This window comes from Camelus bactrianus, chromosome 16, assembly GCF_048773025.1.
Source record: "Camelus bactrianus isolate YW-2024 breed Bactrian camel chromosome 16, ASM4877302v1, whole genome shotgun sequence".
Classification (NCBI taxonomy): Eukaryota; Metazoa; Chordata; class Mammalia; order Artiodactyla; family Camelidae; genus Camelus; species Camelus bactrianus.
In genome coordinates, this window is record NC_133554.1 from 7,621,441 (window position 1) to 7,646,042 (window position 24,602).

The 24,602-nt window shown below is 48.7% G+C and overlaps 2 protein-coding genes across 2 annotated transcripts; one reads left to right on the forward strand and one right to left on the reverse strand.

Moving 5' to 3' along the window:
• Positions 1–879: 879 nt before the first annotated feature.
• Positions 880–12,472, reverse strand: WRAP53 (WD repeat containing antisense to TP53). Its single transcript, XM_045524770.2, has 11 exons — positions 12,339–12,472; positions 10,808–11,215; positions 10,572–10,670; positions 10,197–10,308; positions 3,140–3,228; positions 2,850–2,940; positions 2,608–2,740; positions 1,850–2,058; positions 1,539–1,642; positions 1,257–1,391; positions 880–1,141 (listed from the first exon to the last, which is right to left on the reverse strand). Exons 1-11 carry the CDS (start codon positions 12,410–12,412, stop codon positions 895–897), a joined length of 1,701 nt encoding a protein of 566 aa, XP_045380726.1. The 5' UTR covers positions 12,413–12,472; the 3' UTR covers positions 880–894.
• TP53 (tumor protein p53) lies at positions 12,421–24,387 on the forward strand. The gene is made up of 11 exons (XM_010965924.3): positions 12,421–12,561; positions 20,142–20,243; positions 20,360–20,381; positions 20,472–20,711; positions 21,144–21,330; positions 21,412–21,524; positions 21,763–21,872; positions 22,205–22,341; positions 22,429–22,502; positions 22,931–23,037; positions 23,446–24,387. The coding sequence occupies exons 2-11, from the start codon at positions 20,170–20,172 to the stop codon at positions 23,525–23,527; spliced, it is 1,146 nt and encodes a 381-aa protein (XP_010964226.1). The 5' UTR covers positions 12,421–12,561; positions 20,142–20,169; the 3' UTR covers positions 23,528–24,387.
• Positions 24,388–24,602: the final 215 nt, after the last annotated feature.

The following is a 24,602-nucleotide window of genomic DNA, read 5'->3' on the forward strand; positions in this document are numbered from 1 at the left end:
CTGGCTTTCAGCACCTCTGGGCAGAGGTGACATTCCTCTCCCCTCTCAAGTCGTCACAGGCCTCCTGTCCCTTCCCTTTGATTGTGAGGTCCAGAATCAAATCCCTTACTATCTCTTCAGAGACCCCCTTCTGTGTTTGGCAAGGCGTGGGGGGGTGGGGGAGGAGAGGGAGGGAGGAGCCACTTCTAGAAATAACATACCCCCACCCCCCAAAGACAGAGCGGATAAATGGAGAAAACAGGAGACCAGTGACAGCTGCTGAATGAAAGACTCTCGCCCTTGTCCTGCATCTAACGGGAATACAGAATGTGACGTCTGTGTTTTTCGGCACCTTTACTCTTTCATGTGTGCCCTTGACTCAGGCTACTCAGTCACCTGCCTACTGGGGGAGTCCAGGGGAGGGGAGGCGGTCCTCTGGCTCCCCTTCCCCCAGAGCTGAGTAATGGTCCCTCTGCTGCTGGATGATGGTAAATAGTGTTGAGCGGGAGTGAGCGGGTGTCTTGTCTGTCACTGTCTGCACAGTCTCACACAGTCACACCCAACAGTCTGACACACAGCTCCTGCCACTCCTGTTTAGCCACACTCACCCTGACCCCTGCCGCCCCCACCTTAGGAGTGAGATTCCAAGCAGGTTCCCCCCTTCAGTTTACCAGGTTGCCTAGCAACCAACCAGTCAATGGCATGAAACCCCACCCCCACTCACTTGACTTCACACCAAGATCAGCGGCCCCATTGGCTCCTGCCTTGTCCCACCTCTCCACCCTGGTTTCAGGAAAAATATGCCAGTCCCCACTGCAGCTGGACCAGGGAGCCCACCAGTACCCATCCCAGCCCCATGTCCATCATTTGCCTCCCCAAGCAGGCACAAAGACGTTAGGATCATATCAAAGCTTTTTATATAAACTCGCCCACACCTCTGTCTGTCTCTCCCTGTCCCTTCTCGCCCTGGTGAGCATCAGAAATACCGGTGTCTGGGTCCCCCCTACACCACCAGAGCTGAAGTTGACATTCAAGGTGGACATGGCGCATGGAGAGCAGGGGAAGGTCCACCTCCTCCTCCCCCTCGTCTCCACTCTCTGTGGGCTCCGGAAACACACGCTGACCGGAGGCAGTGGCCAGCAGAGGCAGGCTCGGGTGCAGGCTGGAGGGAGAGATGCATAGTGCCTGTCAGCACCCTGAGCCAGGATGCTTGCTCCCTCAGGGATTTATCTCCCTCCCCAACCCAAGCCCCCAAATCTGTAGAAATAACTGATGACCTCACTCCATTGGTGCAGTCCTTCTGGGGTAGAAAACTCAGCACTGGCTCTGGCTTCCCCTCATGCCTAGCCCCGCTGATGTCCCACACAGAGACCGCCCCGCTAGTGCTGCCGCTCACCAGGAACTGCCCGGTCCTGGGAAGAGAGGAGAGGCTTGCTGGCATGGAGTCATCACCTCTGGGGCAGGGACCCCTTACACCCACAGGCTGGGACCCTACAGTTGGGCTCTGGTATCCCTGGGGGCATCGAGGCCCCAGGCAGGAAGGACCCAGGATCACTCACGGGTCCAGATCAAAATAAATGCGCTGATTGGTGGTCACTTCACGACTCAGGGACCACAGTGGGTGACCAGGCTGCCGGAGATCCCAGCACAGAAGCTCGGCATCCTGAGGTCAAAGAACAGGGGCTTAGAATTATTTCTACCCTCCAATCCCCCACGCCCAAGACATCCCGGCTTCCCTCAAGGTTGACAGGCACTCCTTTAGCTGGGTTGATTTTTTTTTCCCCTCACACCCATCTTCCAACACAGCACAGATACATCCCCACTCCTGGCTGCTACCCCCTTGATTGGTATCTCAGAACATGACCCCTACCTTCCGGGCTCCTGAGAAGAAGCGGTTGCCATCGGGGTGAAAGCAGAGGTGGGTGATGCCCCCTTTGTGCCCTCCTAGCAAGGCGAGAGGGGAGCCATCATCCCAGGCATACAGACCCAGGGAGCGGCCATAAGAGCCACAGGCATAGAGAGGCTGGGCTGGGCTGAAGGCGATGCAGGAGATGATGCCACTCTGGCCCTGCTTTTTTGCTAGAAAGGGAAGGAACAAAGTGGGAGAGTGGGCAAGAGCGCCCAGCGTTAACCAGGCTAATCAGAGTGCACCTCCATCTCCTGTCCCAGAGCACATGTGCTGGACTCAGTGTCTGTTGTTTTAAGCAGAATGAAAATCTTTGATGTCCCTTAGATCCTTCTATCCCCACCAAGCACCTAAAGGTCCAAGCCCCACTTCCTCCCTCTCAAACCTGTTTTTCCTTGAAGGGGTGGAAAGCTGAAGGCTTACAGGAAAATGGAATTAGCTTCACCTCCAGTTTCCCAGAGACACCAAGATTTTGGAGACCAAAAGGTACACAGCCAACAGGGCATGGGCTCAGGAGTGAACCAGCTCTTAACCCAACGGTTGACCCTGGGAAAGTTTCTTCCCCTCCCTGAGTCTGTTTTCTCCTCTGCCTACTGGGCAGACTGCCTCCCAGGGATGTACTGAGGATGACATGAGCCCCCTGGCTCACACAAAGCCCCTCTGCACATTGCACATGGCAGGGCCTTTTCTTTTCTCCTCCCTCAGGGGCTCAGACTACTTACCAAACGTGGCTCGGACCTCGCAGTCGCGGCCGGGCCGGGATGTGGAAAACACACGCACTGCCCGGTTGAAGCCACAGAAGAGCTGGGAGCCGTCGGGGGAGAAGCAGAGCGAGTGGGCTGCCGTCAGCTCATCCTGGGGGCAGGAAAGGGCTGAAAACAGGCCTAGCAAAGAGCCTCAGCCATTCCTGAGGAAGGAGAGCTGGGCCAGGATGAGCCCCGGGGCTGGGCAGGCAGGCCCTTACCAGGTGATTGTAGGAGCGAAAGGAAGCCCGGAGCTGTCCAGTGAAGGCATCCCAGATGTGGATCGGGTTCTCCCGGCTGCTGCTGGCCACGCTGAGAGAGACATGGACACTGAGGCCCTGGTGCTGTCAAAGGAAGGGGAGGAAGCCAACTGACCAGCCCTCTCAGCTCACATCTGAAGGGCACATCAAGCTTTCCTCCTCCCAAGACCCCTGGCAGCCCCTGATTCTCTCTCTCAATAGAGGGTCCCCTTGAAATGGGGGGCAGGGGACAGGCAAAAAACATCACTTACTAGGAGGTGTCTGGCTGGGCTGAAGACATCAGAGAATACCAGCAGTAATCATAGATGGTGTCGCCTTCCACCATTCGAAGGACGGGAGCCTGGACAGAGATGTGGGAATGCCTGGGTCACTGGCAGGAAAAGGAGGCCACTCGGACCTCGAGCAGTTTTATGGCAGGGGGAGACGTCTGCGGGCACTTAACCAGGCAGGAGACAGCAGATGGGGCCAACATGAAGTACAGAATCTTGACTTCAAGGACCAGCTCAGACTTTAATGTCAGATTTGAGCCACCAAAGGCCTTACAGATTTATCCTTTTGCTTTTTCAACACTTGGAGAGGAAAAAACAAGCAATATCCCAACCCAGAGACAAAGAACCAACCAACAAGACGGATATCTACCGAGAACCTCCCAGGTGCCATTTGACGGCTTTAAAAAAGTTATTCAACAGTTCAAACATGCAAAGAAGTACTGTTTTAATACTTCTTTGCATGTGCCTCCTCCACCCAGCTGAAGACACAGTCAAAACCGCTTCCCAGTGAAACTCTCCCTCAGAGGTACACAGTATCCTGAATTTATCATTTTTGTGTGTTTCTTTAGGAAGGTTTTCCTACAGAGAAAAAACAACATATAGCATTGTCTTGCATGCCTTTAAACTTAATATTAATGGTATCAAGGTGTGCGCATCCCAGCACGATTGTGAGATTTACGGGGACAGGCTGAGCTCGAATTCATACATTTTCTCTGCTCCACAGCACTTCACTCACCCATCCTTTCCCTGCTGACAGTCACTGATGTTTTTCCAAGTTTTGGCGAGTGTGCTTTAACATTCTGGTACACATGTGGGAGGGTTTCTCTGCAGTTTCTGCTACAGAGGGAAATTACTGGGCTCCACGGTATGCGCTCTGCCAACTTTACTAGATCGTGTCACATTTTTTCCCAAAGTGCTCATCCGGACTCACTCTGCCCTCAGCAGCATGTATGAGTGCCTGTTGCTCTGCCTCATCTTGATGTTGCCAGACTTTCAAATTTTTCTCAATTTGAAGGCTGTGAAATGGTATTTCATTACGATATAAATTGGCATTTCTCGTTACCAGTGAAGTTAAGACAGTTTTCTGTTTAAGGGCATCTTTTCACAGTCTTGCTCAGTTTCTTCTAGGCTGTTGTCGTTTTCTTACTGACTTGAAGGAAATCTTTAAATCAATTGGATACCAGTCCTTTGTCAGTTATCTGCTGGCCCTGGCAGTGATGTCACCTGGCCGTGACTCTTTAGGGTCCACTTCTCCCCTCTGAAGCCTTGCACCCTACTGCCTGGTGGCAAACTCCACCTGGGCATCCCATAGGCTCCTCAGACTCAATGTGTCTGGAAAAGACCCAGCCTCTGCTGCCTTCAAACCTGCTGCTCCCTTGGGCTCCCCAGCCACTTTTTAAGCCTGAAGTCTGAGCACCTTGACAGCTACTCCTCTTCACCCCCTTCCCTCTTCTGGTCCAACGCACAGCCAGATCTTGCCAATTCCACCTCTGAGGTTCTCTTGAATCTGCCCCCTCGCCTTCATTTCCATGTGACGCCACTGCCTTCTTGCTGACATTTCTACACGTTCCCCAGGGCTTCCTGCACCCCACACTCCAACCTGCCCTTCCAGTTTCCACTCTGCAGTCACATCGAGGCGTTAGAGATCTTCTTAAATTGGATTCTGCACAGCGTCACTCTCCAGCTTAAAACATCTCAATGACTCCCCAAAACCCTCAGTATAAAACCCAATCTCCTTACAAAGCCTTCTCTTACCAGGCATCTACCCCACACTCCACTCTCAAGGCTCATCTGTGTTCACTCCTGTGAAATCTCCAAATTCCATCATCCTGACTCTCAGTTCCTAGAAGGTGCCACCTTGCTACACTCCTGAACTTTGGGCTTTCATGCACACTAGTCTCTGAGTCTGGAATGTTCAGCCTTCACTTTCCCCAACAACTCCTCCTGGCTGAATCCTAATCATCCTTTGGGTCTCTTAGACAGTTCCTCCCCTGAGAAGCCTCCCAGACCCCTCGAGCTGAGCCAGGTGCTACGCTCCATGTTCCCAGAGCCCTCTGTGCCCTTCACGATCTAGCTGAGAAGACAGGAATCAGGTCTGCCCTGCTCACCACTGTTTCCCCAACACCTAGTGTATAATCAGCAGTCAACAGACAATGTATTCATGGGAAAGTGGAAAACAGGAGACTGTTCCAGTAACATACGGCTCAAAATAATTGGACCCTGAATTAAAACAGGGGCAGTGGAGTGAAGTAGATGGATTATACAGATCAGGTGGACTTAATGGGATTTGGTAATTAACTGGATGTGGGGGTTAGGGAAAAGGAAGATTAAAGGATGAGACTCTGGCTTCTGGTGTGGAAACCTGAGATCACCAAGATGGTGGAAGGACTTAGGGTGCACAGGAGGGCCATGAGGTGCCAAGGTCTTCCGGTGAGTTAGGGAGAAGCAAACAGCATAAGCCTCAAAGGCCAAGTTTTTACCAAGAGAAAAAGCAATTATCTGAATATTGTATTTGAAAATAAGGACACCCCGTCCCCCACTTCAGATCTGTAGGGCACAGAGGATGCACGCTCTCCCCTGGAGAGGGCGACAGGAAAGTGAAGGTCTCAGGCAAGAGCCACAGGGTAGGGAGAATACTCAGGGAAGACGCAGGGGAGTTAGAAATAGGAGTTTCAGAAAGCTCTGTGACAAGGCAGAGAAGGGAGGGGAGGAACTGGGAAACTGCTAGGAAGAAGTAGGAGACTGATGTGTGAAAATGCCCAAAAATATCTTCCCCCAATTTCCCCACCTATATAGATTTTTATCCATTTCCATACTAAACATGCAGACATTAAAAATGAAAATACCTAATGAGTGAGGTTGTGATAAAACTGGTACTCATACTGCCAACAGCAGTAATAAGAAAAAAAAGTAGCAGTAGCACAAAAATCTTTTGAAAAAAATTGACTACCTGTATCACAAGACATATCAAATATGCTGATACTCTCAAACCTAGCATATTTCTTACTTATAAAATGTATCTGTGTCTGAAGAATCTCCATCAAAACACATAGAGATGTTCATTGAAAAATAATTTATGATATAACAATCCTGGAAACAACCCTAAAGTCCAAAACAGGGGAATAGGTAAGAAAATTATCATAGGCACTCAGTGCAATATCATATACCATTAAACATGGTAACTGTGAAGACTGGAGCACCATGGAAAACATTTACGGTACGATTGTTAAGAGAAAAAAAAAATTGCAGTATACAAAACCATCTACCATGGGATTAAAACCACACAGAAAGCTTCAGTACTTGGACAGAGCTTAGGAAGACTCTAGAAAAACTCACAAGGGCTGAATTTTGTAGCATGGAGGGTAATGATGAATCTTCCTTTTTTAACATTCTCATTTCTCTCTTTATTTAAAACTTATTTTTATTTTACTTTTTATAATGGAAGTACTGGGGATTGAACCCAGGACTTTAGGCATGCTAAGCAGTCGCTTTACCACTGAGCTATACCCCCACCCACTAGCATTCGCATTTCTCTTACAGGAGTTTGTGCAATATTCAACCTCTCACATCTCCAGCCTCTAAGCATCCCTGCTCCTGAACTCTTTCAGGCTGTCTGCACCACGCCCACCTGGCCCTGGTTTCTGGACACCACTGGTTTCTGTACCAGGAACCAGGGCTAGGAGTCCCTTACAGCTTGAACAGAGAACTCACATGTCTGCAGCCACCTCCGCTCTCACAGAGCTGCATGTTAGGCAGGCGTTTAGGACCATGCCCGGAACTGGGCACCCTTCTTTCACCATCGAGACCTGCACTCCCACTAACCTCAGGCACTAGAGAAGTCCCAGTCTTCTGGGTCATCTAGGTTCCCTATCACCTGTCTGCTACTCAACACACGCCTTTATCAGCTCCAACCCCACACTCCTCCCAACCCCTCCTCCCCCCCAAATCCTTCCCCCTTGGCCCCTGAAATTCCTACTGCAGCATCTTAAAAACTCCCTTGTTTCACATCTTCTCAGAATGCTCCGTCCATCCACCTAGACTTGACCAACCCTCGCTGACCCTGTGGCCTTCTCAAGCTGAAATGCCTTTAATTCTCACTCCTCTCCCCAGTACAAACCTCAAGGACTGGAGGTGAGTGGATGTCAACCACTTGTTCCTTACTAGCATTTCCAAATCCTTCCACCTCCCCAACTCTACCTCCTCTGCAGTTCTGCCAGTCAGACTAGCTCCTCCCTTTTGTCTCTCTCCCTCAGTCACTGAGACTTTCTCTCCTGGGCACTGTCTCACTGCCCACACTGATATTCCTGTTATTCCTGCTGACTTTGAACTTGCTGTTCTCTCTACCCATCATATTCTTCGTCCAAATATCAGGCTGGCTCACTCCCTGACTTTCTCAGGTCTCTCTGCTCCAATGTCACCTTAGTAGTGAAGCCTTCTCCGACCACCCCCTTTTTAAAGTTGCAATTAATTCCCCCAGTCCTCCTCTCTGCTTCATTGTTCTCCATGGCACTTGTCAGACAGATATTTTACTTTGTTATTTCTTTATTGCCTGTTTCCCACACTAGAACAGAAGCTTCATGAGGACAGGGACTTGTGTCTGTTTTGCTCCCGACTGATCCCCAGCACCTAAAACAGGCCTGGCACATAGAACAGGCTCAAGGAAAATGTGTCAAATGAATGAATCAATGAGAGAATGAATGAAAACATCCCACACCCTGGCCTCTGCCATCCTTTGGCTTCCTCAGCACTCACAGCAGTGGCCTTCACTCTGCACCCGCCGCCCCTTCCCACAATCGAGTCATCACCACAACCCCCAATCCACTCAGCTCCCTTGCTCTGCTGTATCTACCACAACAATTGTCCAACTCCATCAAAAACCCATTTACAGTCGGTTTTCCCACTCATTTTACATTCTGATCAACCATGACAGGCACACCCCCGTAAACACCCTCAAAACCCCCCAGGTCTTTCTCTCCCAGCAAACCCCAGCCAGACCTCCCAGCCCAAGCTTGCACTCAACTAACACCAAGGACAACCAGTGTGTACTGCACACTTACTACAGGCCAAGCACTGTTATAAGACTTTACACTAATTCTTCTCATTCTCAGCACAGCTCTGAGGTGGGTCCTATTATCCTCCTCATCGTAAAAAAGAGAAACCATAGTCAGCTGTTGGGGAAAGATGCACAGCCATGCCCACCAGTCTCACTTTAAGTGGCTGACACAAATTTCCAGTGGGCACTGAGCAAAGAATAGCCATACTACCACATTCCATGGTGGTTTTGATTTTCTCCTCCCCAGGACTGATCGTTTCACATCTGCTCTCTCCCTGCAAACCTCTTCCTTCAGCTGGTAACTTCCCTTTCTGCTCCAATGAGCAGCCAAGAGACAGAGATACCCCAGTCTTCCAACAACCAAATTGCTGGCTCTGACTGCATCCTCTGCCCTCCCTCCTACCGCGAGGAAGGATTCTGCCCCTATTAAAGTCCAGTCCACCAATGTGCTCTGGACCATCTTCACCCAGCCACAGAGACTTTCACCCCCACCTCTCTCCTCCAGCAGTAATTCTTCCCTCTCTACTGGGTTATTCCTGACCTCACAGGAGCATCCCGTTAGTCTTTCTTTAGCCCCACATTCCCTCTGGTCACCATTCCATTTCTCAGCTCCCTTTCACAGGAAAACACTTTTAAGGAATTGTTTCCTCCACCCACTCTAATCGACTTCTGCCTCCGTCCCTTCTTTCAAAGTGCTCTTGTCGAGGTCACTGAGATCTTCTTGGGTCATTCTCTAAATTTGCCCTCACTCTTAACAGTGTCAGACATGACTCTTTGCCTCCACTTTTGTGATTTCTCCAGCATCCACCTCCACAGGCTGGGGCGCTCCAGGCTCTGCACAAGCCTTTCCTCATCCATCTACCCTCTCGTGAGATTGACAAGACACCATCGACAAGACACCATCAACATGCTCTCCCACTTCCAAAGTATATCCCTAGCGCCCTTCTCAAAGTCTCCCCTCAGCTTTACATTCCACATTTAAGGGACCTAAAAACCTTTGACTTCTGTCTCAATACCTCTTCATATCCTGTGAGTAAAATGCACCCCCATCCACCCCATTGATTTCCAAGTCCTATGAAATATACTTCAAATCCACCCACATCTCTCTCTTCTGACACCACTCTAGCCCACGCCAACATCATTTCTCGCCTGGCCCATAAGTGCATCCTAATGAGTCTCCACTCTTGCCCACTCACAATCCATTCTCTCAACTTCAGCCATCATTTCACTTTTCTCTTTTAAAACTCTCCCATGGCTTCCCAAAGCACTCCAAATGCCCTACCCACAAGATCCACTTCTCCATCCTGACCACACTTTCCGCCCACTGGCCTCAGTCCAGGCATATTGGCCTTCTTTCTGTTCCTTGAATACACAAAACTCTTTCCCAGCTCTGGGTCTTTGTAGCATCTTTGCCTCTTCCTGGAAAGCTCTCTCTACAGCTCTTCATATGACTGACCTCGTCATTCCTCACATCTCAGCTCAAATGTCTCCTTTTCAGGAGCCCCTCTCTGACCACTTTATCTAAAGTGCGATCCTCTAGGTAACCTCTTCTCATTCTGTTTCCTTCACAGCATGTCTTACAATCCATAGTGAACTTCATTACTCATTCGTTTACATGTTTGCTGTCTATCTCCCACCCAAGAAAGCAAACCAGCTCTTCATCTGTCTCATGTATCACTTTATCCCAACACCAAACACAGTAACTAACCTACTGGTAGTCATTCAATAAATATCTGCAAGTTAATTAAAAACTACAGTGAGAAATCCACTACTCTTTTACAGAAAACACATATTCCTTACTAAAGAACGACAAACATCTCTTTAAATCATTTTAGAATTCAGGGCAGAAAATGCTACCTGGGGAAACTCATGGTGAAGAAACATCCTGCCTGTGAACAGGAAACATGTGGACTGTACTTTCTCCACCCCCAGGAAGGTCTTAAATGTGCAGTGCCTGATGAAGGGGCAGTTAGCCCCTACCCTTACCATTTCTGCATATTCCAGCGGCTCCCCCTCACTGTACAGCTCTGGGGGCAGGTTATAAATCCGCAGGATGTTATCTGCACTATTGGTCAAGATGCAGGAACCATCAGGGGCCCTAGGAGTAGGAAAGAGAAAGCTGGACAGACCTATATTTTCCAAGTGTAGGGCTCCGGCTAAGCTCATCTCTGGGATAGGTAAGCACCCTCAAGACCCTGAGGGAAGTAAAAGACACACAGTCCTAGATGAAATTTAAGCTCAGTCCAAGAGGAATTCTTACTCCCTCTCCCACCATGGTGGATCCTTCTCCCAGATAACTGGGCTGTTTTAAGCTGGACGTCCTGGGCGTGATTTTCTCCCTGCCCAGTTATCCTTACTTACCACTTACAGCCTTTCAAAAAGTTCTCAGGTTGGGTGCTGAACTCTGACCAGGAACCACTGAGAAACCGAGGCAACTGGGAGAAGTGGTAGTTCCAAGTGCTGGAAGGAAGACAGGGAGTACAACAAACCTGGATCGCCAAAGTGGAAATGGGCCTGGAGAAGTGGGGCGGGCGGATAAGGTATATCTCACACTTCCAATCTCCTCGGATTCCTGAGCCAACTGCATCACCACTTACGTGTATCTCTCATCCTCCGGAGCAGGTTCCTCAGGCACACCTTCCACGTCTTCTCCGGCCCCCAACTCTGGCCTGTTCGTTTCTTCTGCAGGAAGGTTCGCATTTTCATAAAGTTCTTGCTCCTCCATTCGAGGGCTCAACTCACTAGGAATACCACACCCTGTTTCCAGGGGAGTGGAGAGAGAAGCCGGGTCCCCCTCCCCCAGCTCCTGGGCCACAGCTGAGCCAGCCATACTATCTGGGGACATCCGGAGCGGATCATCCCCATCGGGTGGTGGTGGTGGCATCAGTTCAGGGTCTGTATTTTTATCCATCGGGGAAGCCTGAGGAGAGAGACGGTCTGGAACTGGGTCCTGGTCTGAAGGAAGGCAGTCCGGAGCTAACAGTGGCGCCTCCGGTGTCTTCATACTGCAGAGAAAGCGCGGCAGACATTGGCCGCGGCCAGGCAACTCTCTTCCTGCCGGCTACCAGCTGCCCGGCAAGGCCGAGACTGCTTCAAAGTTCGCAAGGATCGGGACGCATAACTGGAGAAACCCACCTGTGCCTTCCTTCTGTTCCCGGGAGGGGGCCAGAAGATACCCCCTCCCCCGGAAGACTAGGCTAACAAGCGTGCAGCAATTAATGGAAAGCACAACGTTCCTCAGCCCTGTGGGTCGCTACGCACCACCTGCTCTCGCGGGATTTGGGCCCATCTTTCGATTGGACCTCGGTATCCCGGATCAGATTTCGCGGGCCACCCACGGAGGGGCGGGGCAGGGGCGTACCAGATCACGGGGTATCGTTCCCATCAAGCCCCGGGGCTCCTAGTGGCTGCTGGGAGTCGTAGTCCGAAAGCTTCTGTTTGGGCGAGAAGTGCCTGCGCTCCCCCTGCCGTCTTGTGCGGTCATTCTGAAAGCACCTACTCCCATCCCCAACCTGCAGAGGGCGCTAGCGCCATATTTCATTTTACAGGTTTTGACTCTTGCATCTCATTCGCTAAATTCCTCAGACTTTCATCTCTTTTCATTCATTCAGTAAGTACTTATTATTGAGCTCTTACTTGCTACCCAGTACTGTACTAGGCACTGGGAAACACAACAACAAGTAAGATAGTATATAAGATCCCTGTGTACTTAAGGCAAAGAACAAATCATTTCAGAAAACGATAAGGGCTGTGAAGGAAATTAAATAAGATAGTGTGATATAGCGTATCTAGGAGTGTAAGTTAGACTGGGACATTAAGGAAGACCTTCCTATAAGATGACATTTTAGCTGATGAGTAAAAACTCTCTAGCTATCTAGGAGTGTTCCAGGCAGAGGGAATATCAAGTGCAAAGGCTTTCTTCCTTTTATCTTCTATTTGACACACTGGCAGAAGTCTTCCAAGATGGTTTCCACCAATTCTGCCCTCCTGGCTCTGGTTTGTCGAACTTACCCATCCCGGTCTGTAGCTACCGTACCAATAAGGCGAGAGTCCTGACTCTCCCCACACCCTCCTCTCCTACTCTCCGTTCCCATCGCCTCCGCCCTCAGGGTAATTACTTGCCCTTACTTGTCATGGCGACTGTCCAGCTTTGTGCCAGGAGCCTCGCGAGGGTTGCTGGGATTGGGATTTCCCCCTCCCATGTGCTCCGGACTGGCGCTAAAAGTTTTGAGCTCCTCAAAAGTCCAGAGCCACCATCGTGTTCGCAGGTAGCCTCTGGGCTCCGGGGTCACCTGGCGTCCGGTCTCGGAGCGTGCATCCCAGGACGGTGACACGCTCCCCTGAGCTTCGGGTAAGCTCTTCACTGAGCCTGATGAGTCCTCTCTGAGTCACGAGATTTCCGCTCCGTGAATTTTCAGCTCGGTGAAATAGAGGGGGCTGGGGGTGGGGCATTGGGGTCTTAGCGATTTTGGAGGGAATGGAAGCTTCGCTAGCCGCACCAGCCAAGGAATGCAATGTTAGGAGGCCTGCGTGCAGATGATGGGGGTGTTAGGACCAGCCGAACTCAAAGCTGAACATCTGGACCAGGGAGAAGGGCTTTGGGGAATCTTGAGCCGGCCTAGGGGGTTCTTACCCCAACCGCCACCATCACCCCCATCCCAGGGCTGGTGTGGGGGACCCCGAAATAAGACGCACAGAGCATCAGGGTCTGAGATTTTCAGATCTCGGAACTTTCGGGTTTCATGGCTCTAGATTTTAAAGCCTATGGAATCCCAGTGGGACCTCGGGTTCCATTCCGAAGTGGTTATTCGAGGAGATCCGGGAAGTCCAGGCTGCTAAGGTCCCATTACTTCCGGACCTTTGTCCTTCCTGGAGTGATCTTTCCAACTGGCCCCAGGCTCCGCTAGATGGAGAAAAGCCAATTAAACACTATATGTTGTGGAAATTGGACGTGCTAAACAACAGGTTTGCCCGCGAAGCCCAGAAGGACTAAACCGGCCTGAAAAGGCCAGGGAGCCTTGTTATTGTTTGCCTCTACTTTTACATTTATGCCGCTTGCAAGAGCATTTCCGGTTTCTTTTTTTCGGAGCAGCCCACTAGTCACCCGATGTAAGGGAAGTAGAGGAAAAGTCTTCCAGACGGGTTCCTATTACTTGAGGAGGGGGGCTGCTAACCTCTTTCTTTTTTTTCCTTCCTGAAGTACTTAGTTACCTCTTTCGGAAAGGAAGAGGGGTTTGTTTTGATGCAAACCGCAATCCTTCCCCCCCGTTTGAATGGTGTGCTCCATCCCGGTGGAGGGCTGTCCTAGTGGACACTACCATTGCGTGGGACGGTTTTTGTTTTTTTTTTTTTAGGTGTCAGAGGGCAAACCCTGGGTACTCAAGAATGAGTACATCTGAGAATTAAACGATAAAAGAGTATAACGATGGGCCATTTGTCGTGGCGGAGAAGCAGTTTCTTCTGTATCCGGCTTTGGGTTGAGCCATCCCCATTTGGGACGCAGAGTGAACGTCGTGAAAGCGGAAGGGGCGGGCCTTGGAGAGGGGCGTGGCCCGAGGTCTTGAGTGCTGGCCTCCGGTCCCAGCTAGTTCTTGCCTGCTGGGGGCGGCTGGCCCCGCGCGATGTGTAACCCCAATCGGTTTCTCCCGCATCCTCATCGTTTAGGGCGCGGTGACGTACCACGCACCTGCTCCGAACCGGACACTATTCGCGATACTTACGAGCGTCTTTCTACACTGCGGTAGCGTTTACAACCACCGACTATCAAAATACAAATTTCTCATGCTGCTTCCCAGTCTGTATCTGACCCGACCCCCACCTAATTTAGATTTATGTCTCCAAGGGTTAGGTTTGTCTGTTGGAGAACTTCACATAAATGGAATTATACAGTATGTGCTCCTTTGTGTCGGGCTTCTTTCCATCAGCATAATATCTGAAATTTCACCCGTTTTATTGCATGTATCAGCGGCTTATCCGCACTTTCCTCTTTTCAGTTAATATATCCCATTGGATGAATAAACCATCGATTGTTTAGCCATTCTCTTTTTGATGGAGGTTTGAGTTGTTTACCGTTTGGGATTATTTTAAATAAAGCTGTTATTAACTTTCTTGTAAAATTATTTTTGTGGTCATATGTTTCTATGTTTCTTGGATAAATTCTTAGGAATGGAATTGCTAGGTCAGAGTGAGAAGTAGATCTATGTATTTTTTAACTCTATTAAAAGGTTCTAATTTTTCAAAGCGGTTGTACCATTTTACAGTTCTACCAGCAAGATAACATCCTGTCTCATTATTTGGTTTGTCGATTTTACTCATGTGGTATCTCATTGTGGTTTTAATTTGCAGTTTCTTTGTTAACTACCTGAAACAGTTTGCATGTGCTTGTTGGCCATGTCTGTGCCATATGTGAAATGGCTATTCAAGTCTTTTCCCCATTTTTAAAATTGGTTTATTTGCTTTCTGTATTATTGAGTTTTGGAGTTATTTGTATATTCTGAATAGGAGTCTCTTTTGTCAGATACGTGAGTTTTCTCCTGACTTCTTGCTTGCCTATATAACAGCTCTTAAGAGGAGCAGAAGATTCATCTTTTTTCTTTTAACTATTTGCTGTGACCTCTTTAGGAAATCATATCCCAAAGTCCCAAGGATATTCTCTAGTACTTTCTCGTATATTTTCATCTAGAACCTTTGTAGTTTTAGGTTTTACGCTTAGGTCTATGAGCCTTGATTGACTGATTGATTGATTAAAAGTTTTTTTTATGATGTGACATCAAGATAATTTTTTTCTTATAGATATCCAGTTGTTCTAGCTCCACTTGTTGAAATAGCTTTCCCTTACTGAGTTGCTTTTGATTGGTTCATTAATATTTCATGGAGTTATTGTTAGGTTTAGGTTTAAATCTGCTGTCTTAGTGCTATTTGCTGTGTGTCTTCTTTGTTCTTCTCTTCAAACATCTGAGGAAGAAATGATAGGAATCTCACATAAACTCTTCCAAGATATAGGGGAAGTAACACTGCCCAATTCATTTTATGAGGCCAAAATAATCCTTTTACCAAAACCAAACAAGGGCATATTACAAGAGAAGGAAATTTGGACCAGTATTCCTTTTAGCATATATATACAAAAATATGACAAATTTTAGCAAATCAAGCCTAGTAAAATATAAAAATGATAAATATATCTTGCCCAAGTGGAATTTGTCCCTGGACTGCAACATTTTCACATAGAAAAATAAATGTAATTTGCCACACTGACAGATGAAAGGGTAAAAATTAGATGATCAGTTTCAATCAATGCATAAAAAGCAGTTGACAATATGCAACACCTATTCATGATTTTAAAAAGAAAGAAAAGAAAAACCAACCTCCTAGCAAACTAGGAAAAGGGAGACTTACTCATTTTAATAAAGGGCACTGGCAATCAAGTTACCATGAACATACATAGTAGTGACAGGTTGATTGCTTTTCCTCTAAGATCAAGAACTAGAAAAGGATTCAACTCTCACCACTTCAGCACTGTAAACTGGAGGCAAGAAAAAGAAATCAATGTAACAGTTGGAAAAGAAGAAATAAAGCTGCTTTTTGTGTACATAAAAAGTCCTAATAGAAAATTCGTTTAACACTATTAGAACTAATAAGTGATTATAGCAAGGTTACAAATTTCAAAGGCTATATACATAAATTGTATTTTTATATAATAGCGACTTTGAATCTGAAATCAAAAAATGAATTTTAAAAACAATGCTGTTACAATAGCATCCAATAACATGGCATACTCAGGGATAAATTTAACCAAAGTTGGACAAGAGCTCTGTATTGAAAACTACAAAATACTGCTGAGAGAATTTAAGGAAGATTTAAATAATGGAGAGATACCATACTTGTAGATCAGAAACTCAAGAGGTGTCAGTCCTCATCAGAATTATTTAATTCAATCCCAGTCAAAAATCCTACCAGCCTTGTTTGTGGGAACTGACAAATTGATTCCAAAATGAAGAGAGTAGTAGAAAGTTGGAGATCTTAAAATACTTAAGATTCTATAAAGCTATGGTAGAACAACAACCAATGAATATAGTTCGTTGACAAATGATTGTCTCCGAAGGCACCAAAGTGAATCAGCAGGGAGAGGGAAGCTTTTAAACAAATGGCCCTGAAACATCTGGAGCTGAAAAATGAACTTTTACCCCCACCTCACATCATACACAATAGTTAACTTGAGGTGGTTAATAGACCTAAACATAAAACTTTTGAGAAGAAAATACAGGAAAATGTCTTTGTCTTGGTAGGGGTGGGTTACAGAGCTGCATCAAAATTTGTCACATTTTGTCATCAAAAATGGTATGATAGCATTTCACCGTGTGTGTGTTTTACCTCAGAAACATTGGTGGGGTCGTGGGGAGTGGCTCAAGTTATGCATGAGATAATAAAGGCGGAATGTTGATTATTCTGGAAGCTGTGTCATGGGTATCTGGGGATACGTTATTCTCTTTACCTTTTTATATGGTTAAAATGTTCCATAATTTTTATTTTACCTTCTTAGATTTTTTTTTTATTTTAAGAAAATAAACAGGTACAAACAGGTACAATAGTAACATAACATATATCCCCACCAAATAGTTTTTAAGTTTTTCTTTGTTAATAAAGCTAAAAATTCTTTGATTAGATCCCCAGTGCCATAAGCAGACATCCCCTCCTGTCCCTGGACCATCACTACCATAGGTTTTGTGAATTTTTATTCTTCTTGCTTATCTGCCATACTTGTGTGTGTGTGTGTGTAAATTAATAAGCAATCGTCGTTTTATATTTTTAATTTCCATAACCTACTTCTATTATTGTGTTTTGCTTTGTTTCTTGCGAATTATATTTTCACCCAACATTTCTGAGCTACATCTGCTTACACATACACATATAAATTCATTTCCTGAAACTGCTGTAGTAAATTTCTCTTGTAAGTGACTACACCACATGTCGTTTACCTATTCCCTACTGAAGGGAATAGTAAGGTGGTTTCTTGTCATCCTCCCTTAAGAGCAACTATGACATGAACGTTTTCGTGCAACTCTTGCTGCCCATGCAACCTTTTTTCTAAGGAGTCCACCTAGAAGTGGTTTTGCTGAGTAGTAAGATGTGTTTTCAGTGTTACCAGACGCTGCCTTATTTCTTCCCAGAATCAATTTTTCTTTCCCAATCACAGTTTTCAGCACCCCCCCCCCGAAAAAAAATTTTTTTTAAACACCAGACTCTGGGTGAAGTCAGTCAAGCACAATTATTTAGAACTTGGGTGTGGCTTCAGACAGCCCAGGTGCACATCTTTGGCCCTGCCCCTTGGGGGCTTTCTGAGCCTGGGTAAGTGACTTAATTCTTTTAACCTCAGTTCTCTCCTCTGATGATAGTACCTACCATACTGACTTTTTGAGAGGATTAATGAGATAAGCCGCTGAAAGCTGAGGGCACGGTTAGGATCTATATAAACAGCAGCCATTGTTATGATAGTGGTCAAACCTGCCCCTCCTGCGAGTCCCAGCTGAATTTGTTGCCTTCCCACAAGGACTGCCTGTGTAAATGTTCTGCCTCCCCAACCATTTGGAGGGTCTGGTTCAGCTTCTGACAATTTAGCATCATGATCCCTGGATGTTCGTACCCATGGGAAGTACCTGCTCTGAAAAGGTTTCCTAGAGAAAGAAACATTGAGAATTTAGCTGCTAACCAAAGAATGAGGAGCTGTCTCCCTCCTGGCATGTGTACTGAACAGAGTTGCCTGAGGGAGGCGAACCAGCACTAACCCCAGGCAGGACCACAAAAGCCCCACCCGCTCACAAAGTTCTCACTCTGGAATAATATTACAGAATAAACAAAACTGAAATGATCATGTAAAGAGAAGCATTTATTGAGCTCTTAGTATGTGCTAGGCAGTCTTCTCAAATCTTGATATTTCTCATAAGTAGGGCACTATTTTAGAGCAAAGGACACTAAGGCACAGAGAGGTTAAGCAACCTCCCAAAGTTACACAGCTATTATAGTTGGTAAACTTGGGATGCAGACCTAGCCTATCTGCTCCAGAGCCAGTGTTCTGCAGGGGAGCTTCAAGATAAGTGAAGTTATGCAGCAAATTTCAATGGCAATACAAAAACAAACCAAAAAATGACAATACAGCATCCAACCCAGGGCGCTTGACTTCTGAGCCCTGTCTGTTTACACGAGTCTCCCTTCCATAAAAGTCTTAAAAGTTATTTTGATCATCAGTCTTGCGGGTCGGGGACCCCTGGTCCTTGACCCCAAGGCAAATGTTTGGGGTCCCCCTGCTATCCCCTCTAGCCTTCCTCCATACACAATCATAGTCCATCCTCCCTCAGCGTTGGGAGCTGTGATAAGTGGCCCTCTGCCAGCCTCTCAGTTGGCGGACTTACATCAGCTAAAATCTGCACCTCCAAGCTTAACTGATTACAAAAGAGAGCTCTGCAGAGTAGTCTGTGATGAAGTAAGCGTCTTAATCCTAGACATTTGAACAGTCATTTTTCGTAAAAGCGCCTTCACTCAACTGTGTGTACCACGTGCCAGTCACTTAACTTCTCTGAGACTCACCTGTCAAGAGGCAAGAGTGGTTATCTGGTTATCGGGACAGATAAGATAACCCACATGAAAGGATTTTGCAAACTCTAAGTACATAAGAAGGCAGGCCCTATATCGAGGTAAAGGTGCAGGTGAAATGTTAAGGGCGATTAGAAAAGAGCTGCTCGCCGGGGGGATGTTTGTCAATGCCACTGAGACAAAAAAGTTGGTGGGCAGGTATAGCTCAGTGGTACAGTTTGCTTACCGTGCAGGAGGTCCTAGGTTCAATCCCCAGTACCTCTGTAAATAAATAAATAAAAACAAACCTCCCCCCACCAAAAAAAAAACCCGTAAGTATTACGAACATGGACTTTTGCAGCATGCATGTTTTTGAGCAAAGCTGATGACAAATTTGGCGTCAAGAAAAATGGCCTAGGAGATGAGACGGTGGTGGCATAGCCCAGTGCGGGGCCCTGGCCCAGGCCGCAGCCACCCCTCCATCCCCCTTGCTCCCCTGACTGCTCATAACCAGCTCACAGCCTGGACAACAATTCACTTATTTACCACAGTTACTGAGCCTGACCAGGTGCAGGGCATTATGCTAGTAACTGTGGTGAACAAGACAAATTCCCTGCCCTGAGGAAGTGTATATTCCAGTGGAGGAAACTGACAAAATGAGCAAGAAAAGGTATCAGGTAGTGTATGTACTCTGAGAATTAAAACCGGGTGACCTGAACTAAAATAATGTGACAGAGTTTGGCTGGCTGGCTTTGACTGAGAGGTCTGGGAAGACATCCTGGCTGAGGTGTGACACTGACAATGAAGTCTCAGTGAGAAGGAGCTTAGCCTGTGGCGATGGCAGGACCCATGTTCCCAGTAGAGGGAAGCACCAGTTAAGTGAACTGGGGGAGTGTATGATGAGCAGGGAGGGGCAGCCATTGGGGCCCAAGCATCAGAGAAGGGAGAGGGTGCTAGAAAGTGAGATCAAAGAGGTAGACGGGCTGGGTTGAGGGGTTTGTAAGGCAGGGATGAGGAGCCGTCCTAAAGGACAGGGTGGAGAATGTGGGGGTCAAGGGAGGTATCTTCCCCCAGATGGAGTGAGTGGGCTGAGAGTTGCTTCATCTTGATGGCAGCAAAGGAGTGCAGAAACAGAGTACACATTGAGGAGCGCTTGTGGATTCCATGGTGGGAGGTTGGAAGTTCCTCTCTGGTTGTCTTTTTCCGTCAAGGGAGTATGTGGTGAGGGTTAGGCGCAGCCTGAGTTATGAAGGAGCAGCCCTGCTCCTCTGGAAGTCAGGGGGTGGAGGGAGTCCCTCCTGCCTCAGGGCCAGGTGACCCAGGTTGCGTGTATCTTGGGCTAGATCCCCACATTTCTCCACACAGCGGCCACACTGCCTTCTGAGGAGCTGACATGGAGGAGTCGCAATCAGAACTCGGCGTGGAGCCCCCTCTGAGTCAGGAGACGTTTTCAGACTTGTGGAAACTGTGAGTGGGGGTCTTAAGAGCGGGACAGGGTGTGGCCTCTAATAACCTTGCCCCAGCCCCCTAGTAGAGGCTGGTGGGAAGCAAAAACCAATACTGACTGTGCTCTTGTCTTGCAGGCTACCTGAAAACAACCTTCTGGTAAGGACTGCAGTGTGGGAAGGGCCCAGGGGCTGTGGGGCCGGGGGAGCTGGGAACCTGACCTGCTGACTCGCGTTTCTCCTTCTGCAGTCCTCTGAGCTCTCCCCAGCAGTGGATGAACTACTCCTGTCCCCAGAAGTTACCAACTGGTTGGATGAGAATCCAGATGAAGCCCCAAGAATGCAAGAGCCTCCTGTCCCCGCTGCCCCCGCACCAGCCACCTCCTGGCCCCTGTCATCCTTTGTCCCTTCGCAGAAGACCTACCCTGGCAGCTACGGTTTCCGTCTTGGGTTCCTGCATTCTGGGACAGCCAAGTCTGTAACCTGCACGGTCAGTGGCCCTGAGGGGCTGGCTTCCATGGGATGATTCGATTCCTGGTCCTATCGCCCAGGGTTTTTCAGTTCAGAACTTTGGGATTCCTCTTCAGCCTCTGGCTTTGTGTTACTCTTTCTACATTGTACCTCTTTAGTCTGTGGCCTTTGACCCCAGGTCCAAAGTTGAATTTTCCCCCTTAACTTTCATCCTTCCCATCACACTCTCAACGTCTGTCATGAGGCCATCTTTTTTCTTTTTTCTTCACTCTGACTCCTTCCTTGGCTTTTGTAAGTAAGCTTCCAGGCTGTCGACCCAACCCTGCCACCTCCAGTTACCCTCCCCGCACAGTACATGGCTTCTAGTTGGTACTGCACAGTGTTTGTTCCTTTGCCCCTGGGTCCTTGTCCCCTGACCTTCCATTCATTCTTCCTTCTCCTTTTCCTACAGTACTCCCCTCCCCTCAACAAGCTGTTTTGCCAGCTGGCCAAGACCTGCCCGGTGCAGCTGTGGGTCAGCTCCCTGCCCCCGCCCGGCACCCGGGTCCGCGCCATGGCCATCTACAAGAAGTCAGAGTACATGACGGAGGTTGTGAGACGCTGCCCCCACCACGAGCGCAGCTCTGACTACAGCGATGGTGAGCGGGCGGGGGCTGTGGATGGGTCAGAGCTGGTGCCCAGAGTCCCCCGGCCCCTAATTCCTCCCTGATTGCTCTCAGGTCTCGCCCCTCCTCAGCATCTTATCCGGGTGGAAGGGAATTTACGTGCCAAGTATTTGGATGACAGAAACACTTTTCGACACAGTGTGGTGGTGCCCTACGAACCGCCGGAGGTCTGGTTTGGCAACTGGGGCCTCTGGGAGGAGGGGGCAGGAGGGGTTTGTCAGTGACCATCCAGGTGGGAGACAGGGGTGCTTTCTCCTGCTTCTTACTTGACCCCCCACAACCCTGCAAGGTGCACAAAGCAGGTGGGTTATCCCCATTTCACTGTTGAGGAAACTGAGGCTCACAGAGGCTAACGGCCACCCCCAGAAGTGGATAGCCTCACCTTGGGTCTATGCTGTCTCCCAGGTCGGCTCTGACTGTACCACTATCCACTACAACTTCATGTGTAACAGCTCCTGCATGGGGGGCATGAACCGGCGACCCATCCTCACCATCATCACACTGGAGGACGCCAGGTAGGGACCATACGGTCCCCTCCACACTGGCATGCTCCTCCCTAGCCTCTGCCTGTCTCCATCCCCTGGGCCCTGCCCCTCACCACTTTCTCCCCTCGTACCACCCACCCTTCCCTCTCACAGCATCCCCTTCCTCTGCTCCTCCCTCCCAGTTCTCTTTTCTCTGGCTTTGGGACCTCTCTAACCTGTGGCTTCTCAATCTGCCTGGAGCTGGAGCTTAGGCTCCACATAGGATGTGGGTAATTGGGAGTAGGTGGGGCCTCGTTTACAGGAGAACAAGAAGGCAGAGCCCACCTTCCTCACTGCCTCTTGCTTCCCTCTTACCTGGGTAGTGGTAATCTGCTGGGACGCAACAGCTTTGAGGTGCGTGTTTGTGCCTGTCCTGGGAGAGACCGCCGCACAGAAGAAGAAAATTTCCGCAAGAAGGGGCAGCCTTGCCCTGAGCTGCCCCCTGGGAGCACTAAGCGAGGTGAGCAGACAGGAGGTAGAGGAGGCAGAGAGGGTGCAGTTCTGCCCCAAACTCACTCTTCTCCCCCTTTCCTTGCCTCTTTCCCAGCACTGCCTACCAGCAGCAGCTCCTCTCCACCACAAAAGAAGAAGCCGCTGGATGGAGAATATTTCACTCTTCAGGTACCAAGTCTGGGAGAGAGAGATGCAGCCTCTTGCCCCCACCCAGTGGGGGTCAGAGAAGGGAAGAGAGGATGCAGATACAGCAGATGTGGTGTTAAGCCCACGCTCTCTAGCCACCCTTTTCTCTGTTCATGGCTGCGACTCCTGTGGTTAATTCACTGGCTTGAGAGCTTTACGCTGCAAGCCTAGTGCTCCAGATGCTGTTTTCTTCCTGACTCCTTTGCCCGTACTCGGAGCGCTTGCCATCAGGGAGCAGTGGTGCCTTGAGACAATAGCCCCTGCTTATGCCTAACATCAGATTGCTAGCTTATACCATCCCATACATTTTAAAGAACCCTCTTTCAGAAAGAAGTTTGTTAAAGAAAGAGTAAAAATTGTTTCCATGACTTGACCTAATGCTTCTTTATTCTCCTCCTTCCCCGCCACAGATCCGCGGGCGTGAACGTTTCGAGATGTTCCGGGAGCTGAATGAGGCCTTGGAGCTGAAGGATGCTCAGGCTGGAAAGGAGCCAGGGGAAAACAAGGCTCACTCTAGGTAAGTGACCCAGGGTCCAGGGATGAGCACAGATGTATCTCTGCCATTTGTAGCAACCCCTAGCTCAGAGCTGGAGTCTCAAACAGGGGCCTCATAACTGTGTGAAAGTGTCTGACATGGTGCGGGGTGGTCAGATCCTCAGCCCTGCCAGTCCTGTGTAGCCTTGTTATTCGATCCCCTTCCTGGCCTCAGTTTCCTCATCTGCCAAATGGGGTAAGGGAAGGCTAAGAGGCTAATACACACACAAGTACCCCAAGGTGCTCAATCAATGTGTCTGCAGTGGGCAGTGACCATTTTAACTTAAGTTCTCCTTGCTCCCCTCTCAAGCCCTTCAAAGCCCAGCTCCAGGAAGTGAGAGCATCTCACTCAGATGATGTCATCTCCGCCCCTCCCCCTCTCTCCTCACAGCCACCTGAAGTCTAAGAAGGGGCAGTCTCCCTCCCGCCATAAAAAACTGATGTTCAAGAGAGAAGGGCCTGACTCAGACTGACGTCTTCTGCTTCCTTTCCCCTGTTGACACCCCTGCCCTCATCCCCCTCCCCTGGCATTTTTTGGGACTCAGGTGCTAAGACCTTTGCTTAGTGCAGATGTGCCTCAGACATTCTGGAATTCTTCCATTTACTTGGCCCGGGCTCTGCTAAAGAAGTTGACCTGCACTGGTGGTTTTAGGGGGATGTAGCGGGTGCTGAGGCTTTACAGCTTAGCTTATAAGGTTTTTACTGTGCAGAACTTTGGGAGAGGTAGGAAGGTGTTCCTGCATGGAAGGAACGTTTTCCAACCGGCCGTATACGGGCGTAGGAAGCCCCGTTCTCCACCATACTAGCTAGGGAAACTATATTAAGTTGTTGAGTTTCTCCAACTTCATTGTCGACACTTATAAAATGCTGGTAATCATACCTACCTCACGGGGTTTGTTGTGAGGATTAATGAAATAATGTGTGTCTGGCCCCAAAGCCACCTTCTATTACATGATGTCTAGAACTTAGTGCCCTCGTGGGCACTGGTTGTATGTCCCCTTTAGTGGATGGGTTGAGAGTTTCTGTGACTGACTGAGCAGCTGGTTAAGGGGAGGGGATGTCTAAGGTCCTTCTCTGTTGGCCCTGCCAAATCCTGTCTAACCTCTTGGTGAACCTCAGCACCTAAGAGGAGGTCTCACCCCCATCCCACACCCTGGAGGATTCCATCTCTGGTGTATCTATCAAGATCTGTTTTACTTCCCCCAAATTCTGAGGCAGATTTCTTTTGTACGCTGCAGGGCACATCTGCATTTATCACCCGCACCCCTTCCCTTCCCTTTTTATATCCCATTTTTATATCAGTTTATTTTACAATAAAACTTTGCTACCATCAGTGCGTCTGAGGGATTGGTGCCATTGCAGGGTACCTGGGGTGCACAGGGCAGGGATGAAGGAGGAGGTGAGGTTGGGAGGCAGCCACCTGAGTCTTCTGGGAGTGGGTTTGGGGGGGCCAACGCCCGGGTTCCGGGAGGAGAACAAAAGCTGGAGACTGGGTCAGTCTGCAGGCTGCATGACAATAAGGGAAGGGGTGACTCCATTCATAACTCA

Bases quoted from the DNA above. Each gene is read 5' to 3' on its own strand.
- WRAP53 (XM_045524770.2), bottom strand. From the start codon at position 12,412: ATGGGAGGGGGAAATCCCAATCCCAGCAACCCTCGCGAGGCTCCTGGC. The intron at 11,216-12,338 runs GTAAGGGCAAGT...CTTTCTCTGCAG, and splicing joins CTGGACAGTCGCCATGACAA to TATGAAGACACCGGAGGCGC. The intron at 1,392-1,538 runs GTGAGTGATCCT...CTCTCTTCCCAG, and splicing joins ATTTATTTTGATCTGGACCC to GACCGGGCAGTTCCTGGTGA.
- TP53 (XM_010965924.3), top strand. From the start codon at position 20,170: ATGGAGGAGTCGCAATCAGAACTCGGCGTGGAGCCCCCTCTGAGTCAG. The intron at 21,331-21,411 runs GTGAGCGGGCGG...GATTGCTCTCAG, and splicing joins CAGCTCTGACTACAGCGATG to GTCTCGCCCCTCCTCAGCAT. The intron at 22,342-22,428 runs GTGAGCAGACAG...CCTCTTTCCCAG, and splicing joins CCCTGGGAGCACTAAGCGAG to CACTGCCTACCAGCAGCAGC.